General features: G+C 44.8%; 1 protein-coding gene across 1 annotated transcript; it reads left to right on the top strand.

Moving 5' to 3' along the window:
• Positions 1-1,477: 1,477 nt before the first annotated feature.
• ltb4r2a (leukotriene B4 receptor 2a) lies at positions 1,478-9,648 on the top strand. Its single transcript, XM_062383484.1, has 5 exons — positions 1,478-1,610; positions 4,694-5,248; positions 5,987-6,187; positions 6,349-6,389; positions 6,966-9,648. Exons 1-5 carry the CDS (start codon positions 1,608-1,610, stop codon positions 7,267-7,269), a joined length of 1,104 nt encoding a protein of 367 aa, XP_062239468.1. The 5' UTR covers positions 1,478-1,607; the 3' UTR covers positions 7,270-9,648.
• Positions 9,649-9,655: the final 7 nt, after the last annotated feature.

Below are 9,655 nucleotides of genomic sequence, written 5' to 3'. Positions count from 1 at the left end.
AACGGGCTGACGAGCTGCAGCAGCACAAAGGTGGAGTGAACCATGTGGCTCTGCGGCCAGGAGCCAGTTACCATCCAATCATAATGAGGATGGGGTTGAGTTAGTGCTGAGGCTGCAGCAGGGACTACTGGGACCATAACGAGGAGACTGGAGACTGCTCCAGCTGAGGCTGCTCTGTGGCTCCAGTCTCCATCAACAGACTCTGCAGGTGAATGTGCAGGGACAAGACCGGGGGGCTCACGTCCCAGCAGTATCTGTAAATATGTTCACTGTATGGGATTTATGTATGTCAGTGATGTGTTAAGTGTACTGGATGATCTGAATTTCCCACGGGATTAATAAAGTATCTATCTATCTATGTATCTATCTATGTATCTATCTATCTATCTATCTATCTATCTATCTATCTATCTATCTATCTATCTATCTATGTATCTATCTATGTATCTATCTATCTATCTATCTCTCTCTCTCTCTCTCTCTCTCTCTGACGTGGCCGCAGGTAAATGGCCCGTGTGGAGAGAAGAAGAGGTGGAGCACATGAACTGAAATCCATAGAACGGATCTGTCTTTCTGTGCAGCGACAGTCGCCCCCTACAGACCACCTCCTCCCTGCAGAGGAGGTGGTCAGTATGTTGATCTGCCTTCGTCTGCTTGAGTTTGGTGTTTTGGATTCTTACTGATAACTTTCTGACTGAGGCCACGGCCTTTGACTTTGACCTCTGTGGCTCTTCAGGAGGCCTGAAGGAGCTTTGGGATCAGTAGAGTATAGAGATGAGCCTAAATGACGTCTGGTAGCACTGTTCAAGTCCGACTCGTGTGGACTCACTGGACTTGAACGTGTAACAGGGAGAGTTGGCCCGCTGTCGTCCCTGGACGCCCCAACACATTGGCTGGTGCCTCAAGAGGCTAGTTTGTCATGAGATGATCCTTGAAGGGAGAATGTGATTTACCTGCAACTTTAACCCCATCCGATACCTTTGAGATGAACTGGAATCGATGGGTGCTTGTATAATGTCCACCCTGTGATTCGCTGCATGGCGAATCACAGGCCCCCCCCCCCCCTTGGCCCAAGGGCACGTGGGATCAGCTCCAGCCTCACCGTGACCCTCGAGGGACGAGCTGTGAAGACAGTTGATGGACGAATACCTACAGAGAGGCTTGTCTCGCTCAAGCAGTGTGTGACTCATCCTGATTGGAATGACATTCACATCCTGGTGTAGTTAATGGGGGGGGGGGGGGGGGGGGGGGGGGACAAGTGGAACTATGTGAGAGTAGATGATGTCCTCTGGATGAAGTAAACCGTGAAGTGGACTCGTCACAGGTGGAACCTCCACTCAACGCGTGAGGCAGCTGACAGGCCGGCCGGGCAGAGGCAGGCCAGAGAAGGGCGACACGCCTCCCCCCCCACCCCCCGCTCACTGCAAATACATGTTACAGCAAGCATGACACATCAATGGAGAGACAAGGAGGGAGAGCGAGAAAGAAAGAGGGAGAGTAACTGGGTGGGTGGAAAATGTGTGTGGGAGAGAGAAATCCAATATAATCAGACTTCTTCTCCAGCTTTTTGTGTCTTCTTTCTTCTCCTGGGATTTACGTCTGATGCCATGGTGAGTGTGTGTCTCCTTCATGAGTGTGTGTTGGTTTGTGTGTCAGTGACAACACTGTGGTTGCAGCGGCTGCAAATCACTGCAGTCAATCAGAGCCCTGCTGCTGAAGGAACCTTTCCTTTAGAGGGTTTTCAGGAGTTTTTGCTTCCGACCTGTTGTTGTGTGTCGTTGTGTAGAGACATTAATGTTTGGTTCGTTTGACACCTGCGATTTGTTCAGTTTCAGCAACGCGTCAACTTAACCTGTTTCACTATTGTTTATTGTGCGTTGTTCCATTCCTGTGTACCGGGAAGGTTTTTGCAAGTATGTGCATGAGTCACACAATACACACACACACACACCTTTTCAGTGGAGTTGTGTAATGTGGTCACTTGTGTCTCAGGGACGTCTGTTTGTACAAATTATAATAAAACGCAATAAAATGTGGAGGAAGAGAGGACACCTGCCAACCACAGGAGAAATGACAACAGAATCCAGATGCGTTCACAAGCTGCAGATTGTTGTTGTGTAGTGTGTCGCCGTTGGGCCGTTGCACAACTTGTCACTGTGTGAGTAGCTGCTGCTGCTCCGAGGCCACTGTCAATGTGGTCGGACCGGCTCTCTGTAAACACTGGCCATGTGGTTACACGTCTTCAGTCTATTCTTCTCCTGAAACCTTGAAAAACTGTTCCTCTCAGCAGTGATTCATCGGAAAGGAGTGTGTGTGTGTACAGTGCACCTGAAACACAACACAAGGGACAGCTTTGGGACTTTAAGTATAAATCTGTGTATTTCTGAAGGACCTACGTGTCGCTGGCTTTGGGCAGTGACATTAGAGACAGACAATGTTCTCCTGGTCACATCGTCCTGCATCGTGAGTCTCATTAATTATAATCTTAACTTCTAATTAAAGCAAGTTGATAGTTTCCAATGTGCCTCATAAGTCATCTGAATGAACCTGACTCACTTGTGATCCATTAGGAAACAAGTAGGATGTATGAAACTGAGGTCTGTACTTGGAAGGAACGAATAAGAACAACAAAGGTCAAATAACTTAATTAGTTATAACCTAATGATTATTACCTTGTGATCTTTCATAAATATCACCAGTTTTTAGAGTCCCAAAAGGTCAAATTAAGTGTGTGGAGCTTCCTGTTTATTTTACAATAGTATGTGCACTTCTGCTTCTCCTGAATTATATAAGCACAGTTCTGCTGCTGTAAGAACTGTGCTTATAAACAGTGAATATCTATATTATATAGTATAGTTAAATAAAAGAAATACAATCTAAAACCAAAACCCCACATGACAGAATGAATATAAATACATACATTAAGTAAAAGAAACCACCCGTGAGGGAAAGAGGCCTCTGTTTGTAGTGATGTCACCTTGGTGACACACTCAGTGTTTAATCCTCAATTACAGATGCTAATAAAAATATTGATGTGGGCGTAAATGATTGAGAGCGGGAGCCGTCTTCAGGGCGTGTTCTCCTATGAATACTGGAGATATGTTCTGCAGGTGATGACATGTTACTGTTTAAACGTGTTTCCAGTAACTTCAAATAGTTTTAACACACATGTTGTCTGGCAGGAGCCACATGACAATTATCCCTGACCTGCACCAACTGTTGTGTGTCTGTGCAGCTCGGGTTTATAAAGTCATGTTTCATTGTTTCTAATAAATCGATTAAACATTAGTTTTAAACAAACGTTACTCAACAGGAGGAAACTGTGCCTCTGTTGTGGGACGATTTTCAACTGTGGATGGAAACTTAGTTTGGGTGTAACACAAGTGATCTTCAGAACAAAAAGGAATCAACAATATCAAGCTCAGAACTTCTCATTATGATCAAGTTATTGTTAGTTTATAGAAGTGGTTATAAGATTTGCAGAATAATGTGAAAAATACAGATCATTAAAGATTTACACTACTTCAAAACAAGATCCTTATTTGGTTTAATTCTTCCAGAAGCATCTCAACAACACTTTGTCACAAATATTACATATTATCACATTTTGTTAGTTTTAGAGATAAAACATCACATAAATGAGATGAATTTAATTTAACTGATTCACTTACATTCAAGTTACATGAAGAGTGGAACTCTTAAGAAATTAAATAAACATAATGTAGTAACCAATGTTCTGTAAAGAGAATGTGTTTTATGTAAAATCTCAGTATGCAGAGTAACTGTAGATAAATGTTATGATCATATTTGTGTTTCTTGTCTATTTTAGTTGTGTTTATATTTTAGTTCATGTTACGCTGCCTGATCTTATACTTTCTTTCCTCTAGATCATATTTCTAATAATCTTTGTCTAATCGTTTCAAATAGCTTTTGTGTTTGAATTGTAATATAAATACATGTTATCTGTCGGGCTTAAAGAGGAACAGAGGGAGACGGATATTGAATCTCTGCTCAAACACCAGCACCATGTCTCCTGCTCTCCGCTCGTGTCTGGTCTCGTCGTTCAGGAATTAAGATCCGCCGTTAAAACTTGTTTCACTTGTGCCACACGCCCGAGTTTATTCTACACAAATACATACTTGTATTTTCAAACCCGTGCTCGTGCCAAAGCGACGGATTCAAGAGCTGAGACAGTTTATTTGGTCGGAGTCGCTGAGTAACAAAGTCTTTTGGGAACTGGAAAAAAATGATTTTATATTCCTGTTAATTTTCTGTGAAACTGCAAAGGAAACGCTGACTCATATTTATTAAGAGTTTTAAAAAACACACTTGTGAGCTTTGTTAGCGTTTCTCATTTGTCATTTGAAATACCTGAAATCCAATGAACGTAAATCTCAAACTTGTGTATTAGCCACACATGTGAACAATAATAAAGCTTATTCAGATAAACCAGATAGGATGAACGTAAAGTGTTCTAACTTCCCTCTGCATCATGGGCTGTTTATTAAAAACCAGAACACAAACAGTAAGAAAGTGACAGCACGTTGTAGAACTGTTCTCACGACAGAGTCTGGAGAAGCTGTGAAGCATCAACACAAACAAAGACAACACAACAGTCCACCAGGCCGGTTTAGAACGGGCACTGGTCTGGACCTTTAAACAAAGTCATTCACCAATGTTCTCACTTTGGCAGGTAACAGAAATGGCTCTAAACAACAGTATGAACAACCCTGAGACCCCCCGGCCCCCCGAGACCATCGTGGGTAGCAAACACCCCACCAACGTGGGCGCCGTCATCCTGAGCCTGGTCTTCCTCTTGGGCTTCCCCGGGAACGTCTTTGTCATCTGGAGCATCCTGGCTCGCGCTCGGAAGCAGTCCATCACCACGATCCTCATCCTCAACCTGGCCATCGCAGACGGCTCGCTGATGGCCCTCACCCCGTTCTTCATCATCTACCTGGCTATGAAGAGATGGGTGTTTCAGACAGCGATGTGCAAGATCCTCTTCTACCTGTGTCTGGTCAACATGTACGCCTCCATCTACATCATCATGCTGATGAGCCTCTACCGGCTGGTGGCCATCCTGTGGCCGCTGCGCATCAGCCCCGTCACCGGCCTGAGGACCACCATGCGGGTGCTAGCTGTGATGTGGGTGCTGGTGATGGTCGCCTCCATTCCTGCGATGATCTTCAGAGAGTCCCGTGGAGAGCCGATGGTGTGCGACTCCTTCCACGACAAAAACAGTGATGTGAGTGAAGAAGATCCTCAGAATACTCTCTTCTATTCACTGAGGTGGCCCAGTCTCCTAAACCTGTTGTTGAATAGTAAAATAATACAGCTTTTCATTCTGCAATAGCATAACAGACGAGTGCGACTCATTACTACTTTACCACATTTAGCTGGTGGCCATGTTTCTGTATTGCTAACCTTTGGGGAAGTCAAATTACATTTGTGGTTTGTGGTTGGCATTGACCAATCAGAAGTGTTTCAAGGGACTTTGGGGGCCCCAGGTAAAAATGCCAAATCTCTTCTTTGCCTACGCCCCTGTGCCCATGTGCTCCAAACAGTGACCAGACAAATACAGATGTTTCCCTGAACAGCTGAGCCGTGCAGCTGAGGTCAGAACCTCTGGACAGCTGTGTGAGGTCACAAAGGCTAATCAAACTAATGAATTATTAGTTCATTACCTAAGATATAACTTTAGTAATCGGTGCAATAAATAACAGGAAACATAGAAGAGCAGATTCAAAGAAAACAGGCCCGGCCTCAGGTTGCCACCTGGTGGCTGGCTGTGATATTTTAGCTTCATTTCTGGACAGTTAAGATAACTAGAGATGCGTCGTCCATGTTTATATGAAGTCACTCGTCAACTGAAGGGTTCAGATCGTTGTGTCAGGGTTCTTTTAATTTCACATGATGCAGAATGTGTTAATATTGAAGTGTCTGTCCCCCTGTCCTCACCCTGCCCCCCCCCCCCCCCCCACAGACGGTCCTGCAGTACACGCTGGAGCTGGTGTTGGGCTGCTTTATTCCATATGGAGTCATTTTAGTCAGCTACATCTGCATCTTACGCCGAATCCGACAGTCCAAGTTCCGCCGTCGGATTCGCAGTGAGAAGCTCATCCTCGCCATCGTGCTGGTGTTCTGTCTCCTGTGGTTGCCATACCACATCATCAACATGGTGCAAGTACGTCACGCAGCTTGACTCTACACATAGAACATGTCTCCACACATTAAGAACATTGAGAACATGGAGTCTTTAAATGTTTCTGTCGTCAATGAAGGTTTGACAAGTTGAAAACACAACTTTTAATGTCACTAATCAAACAAATGTTGTGTTTCTCCCAGATTACATCGGCTTTGTGGCCAGAAGGTCAAGTAAGAGACACGTAAGTGATCATACAAACAAATAAAGTTCATTATTTCATAAGTCAAACTGTGTTAGCTTAGCATACTGGACGCAGTTGGAAACCGCTAGAATGATGAGTGTTGTGCAGTCACCTGTGAAGCTCATTAGTTAAAGTCTGTTTTTAAAGTCGTATAAAAGCAACACCGGGCTTCATGGGGAATTGCGTTGTGTCAGATGTGCTATCGTTATCCAGCTAGCAACTGTGACCTCCTCTCCACAGCACAACGAGTTTAATGTGTGTGAGGGTGCTGGTGGCTGTTGTCCGTCATCGGAAGGTTGGCAGTTCGATTCCGACACAATCCGTATGCCGAAGTGTCCTTGGGTTAGACAGAAAGAGTTCCTGTCTATTTTACTTGACCAGTGTTGGTGTGTTTCCCGGTAACCTTAGATAGAGGCAGGCTAGCTAGTCTTGCGAAGCTAGGCTAATCACCTCCTGCCGTAAATGTAGAGAAACAAGAGTGGTCTCAATATTTCCATCAATCGTTAATAAATGTACTTTTCCATAATGTTAAAACTATTAAGTACTAAACTCTCTGCTCACTTCCCCACCCACCAGGCTGGATAAAATCTGGAAAATCAGCCGTGCAGTCACCTCCTCCATCGCCTTCATCAGCAGCTCCGTCAACCCGGTGCTCTACTTCTTCGCAGGAAAGTCGTACATCCGTCGGGAGGGGTTGGAGTTCATGGCCCGCTTGTTCGAGGGCACGGGGAACGACTCGTCGAGCAGGAAGAGCCGACAGAACAGCCAGAACAGCCGCGACAGGGAGAAAGACGCGGATGCTGTCATGCTCAAGGACAAAGGCAGAGACTCGTTAACCAACTCCAGCTCTAACGCCAAAGCCGTGAAGAATGGCAAGTAGCGGAAACAGGGGGCAAAAGACTGGATGATCAAATAACTGAACCCCCCCGGCCTCTAACTCTCTCCTCCGTCCGCTCACAAGAACATGTCATGTTAAACGATAATAAGGGTTCCTCTTGCACCAGCTGGTTCCTGATGATCACAAGAAGATGCTTCATCACGTGGATCCACTTCCAGAAGATTCTGTCACAAACTCTGACCGGAATGTGGACCAGTAGCCTGACGTTGTCAGACTCACAATTCTAGTCAGAATGTGAGTCTGAGACGCTCCATTGGGCTGTGATTATGGGGCGTGTTTCAACTGACCAGGAAATAAAATTCCTCTTCGCTCAAGTGGATAGACCTACAACCAATCAGAGCAACGTATTATGTGATGTATGTTATTTACTAACCCCGGGTTCACACCGGACGCTTCAGCGCAGCGTCAAGCCTTAAATAACAGCTGGCTCCCATCCACTCCCATGTTAAACCTTTGTGCCGGTCACACCGGAGGCTGAAGCACCGCGCTGCCTCAAGGCTGCCTCACTCCGTGCAGAGATCGTTTTCGGCGTCGAGTCTATTTCTTGCGCTTGACGCGAGTGCATCGCACCAGGAAACTCACTGAAAAAAGATCTTAAACTATATGATGACATATCTTATATGATATAAATGATCAAATATGCATCCCATACCTTGAAGTCCCCTTCTGTTGTCCTGGAGTTTTAATTTGACCAATGACATTATTAAATGTCCCCCTCTGCCCATCCACTACAGCCACACAAGCAGTGATACAGATAAAAAGAGAGAGGGGGGGGACTACGTATTCTCCACATAGGCTTGAGTGGAGAATACGTAATTTACCCCCGACACCCGACATGTAACGGAGCAAACAGAGAAGTTCTTCAACATGAATGACATTAAATTAATAATTGAAGTGGAGAAGTGCAGTGAGTTGTATGATCCTCGGAACATGTTGTATAAAGACAACACCAAGGAGGACACATGTTGGGACGCTGTTGCTTAATGTTGGAGCAACAAGTAAGTTTATGATTTTAATCTACTGGATCAACGGGTGATATTATTAGCGCTGCTTCAGTGTCCGGTGTGAACAGCCGAGCGCCGGGGATGACGTGGTTGATTACGTTACAGTTGATCATCTGTCCATCATCGTATAAAGTCCACCCTGACAATCTGATTGGTCCGGATGATTTCGAACCGGGCATAATTTCTCTCCCAACGGAGCGACTCCAGACCGAACTTCCCGACCTCAAATGTTGTGGGCGGGGCTAAGTTCGTCTGGCATCCAGGCTAGTGGACCAGCTTACTGCCGGAGGCCTCCTACAGACTGGTTTACCACCAACCTCCAAAAGCATCCATCCAAAGACAAGTTGTTCCCTATGGGGGGTGGGGGGGTGGGGCTGCGTGTTTCTTATGTTTATCTGTCATTGTGAAAGTTTTTTAATGAATCTTTTTCCAAATATTCGTCTGTGTACTTTTCTTCTTGCAGTTTTTCACTTGTACTAAAACGTCTCAACGAACTGTGAATCAGTGAAGACTGAGAGTTTGAGCCGTGTGAGGTTCAGGTTCAGGTTTGAGGCAGCAACTTGATTTTGTCTTTACAATATTCAAATTCATGTGTATGTGTTGAGAGATTCTACCACATTTCTTATGTCTGTACGACTGCGCAATGTATTTTTGGTGACTTTTGATTTAGTGGATAATGCTGTAAACACGGGGTTAACAATTTTATTACGTAAAATGATGCTAGCAGACGGTTGCATGTTTTGTTTGTGATCTGGAGTCCTGCACATGTTCACTCTCCTTTGAGCTTGTTTTGGTCTCGACCAGCTCTCCAGCTGCTGAATGACCTGAATGACAAAAACTGAAGCCATCTTGATTGCTCCCCGGTGCCAAGCGGCATTATCAGTCGTGAGTCCAGCCTCCACCATGTTAGTGGATGGGACAAGGACCAAAGTAAAAAGATCAAAGTTCAAGTTCAATATTTTTGATCTTAAAAGATCATTTTCGGTAGCTCACGGCACTTTTACGTTCAAGAACTCATTTTGATTATTAGTCAGACGTGTGTAGCATCATGGTGTCGGATGGTAGCGTTCGCATCGTGGATCATTTGTCATCATGTCTGAATCGATGGGGGAAGTGGAGACATGCATGAGTTTGCTTTTCTGCTGGAAACAGCTTCCTCATGTGGTCAGAAACGATTTAGTTGAGAGTGAAGCAATTACTGGGTTGTAAAATGTAAACAGCGTTTGATTGCACTGATGGAAACTGCAGACTTTGTTCATTGTGTAAATATAGTTGTGTTAATGCTCCCCTCTGAGCATGCGATGGAACGATGAAATGGAGACACAGCATCGAATAAAAATCTTTTCCATAACCTTCACACCTTT

This window comes from Platichthys flesus, chromosome 24 (assembly GCF_949316205.1).
Source record: "Platichthys flesus chromosome 24, fPlaFle2.1, whole genome shotgun sequence".
Classification (NCBI taxonomy): domain Eukaryota; kingdom Metazoa; phylum Chordata; class Actinopteri; order Pleuronectiformes; family Pleuronectidae; genus Platichthys; species Platichthys flesus.
The sequence above is the reverse complement of the archived record's forward strand: the minus strand, read 5'-3'. Positions and strand labels throughout refer to the sequence as shown.

What these genes read in the sequence shown, in the direction of transcription:
- ltb4r2a (XM_062383484.1), top strand. An exon ending in ACATCATCAACATGGTGCAA is followed by an intron (nt 6,188 to 6,348) that starts GTACGTCACGCA and finishes TGTTTCTCCCAG; the next exon opens with ATTACATCGGCTTTGTGGCC. An exon ending in GAAGGTCAAGTAAGAGACAC is followed by an intron (nt 6,390 to 6,965) that starts GTAAGTGATCAT and finishes CCCACCCACCAG; the next exon opens with GCTGGATAAAATCTGGAAAA.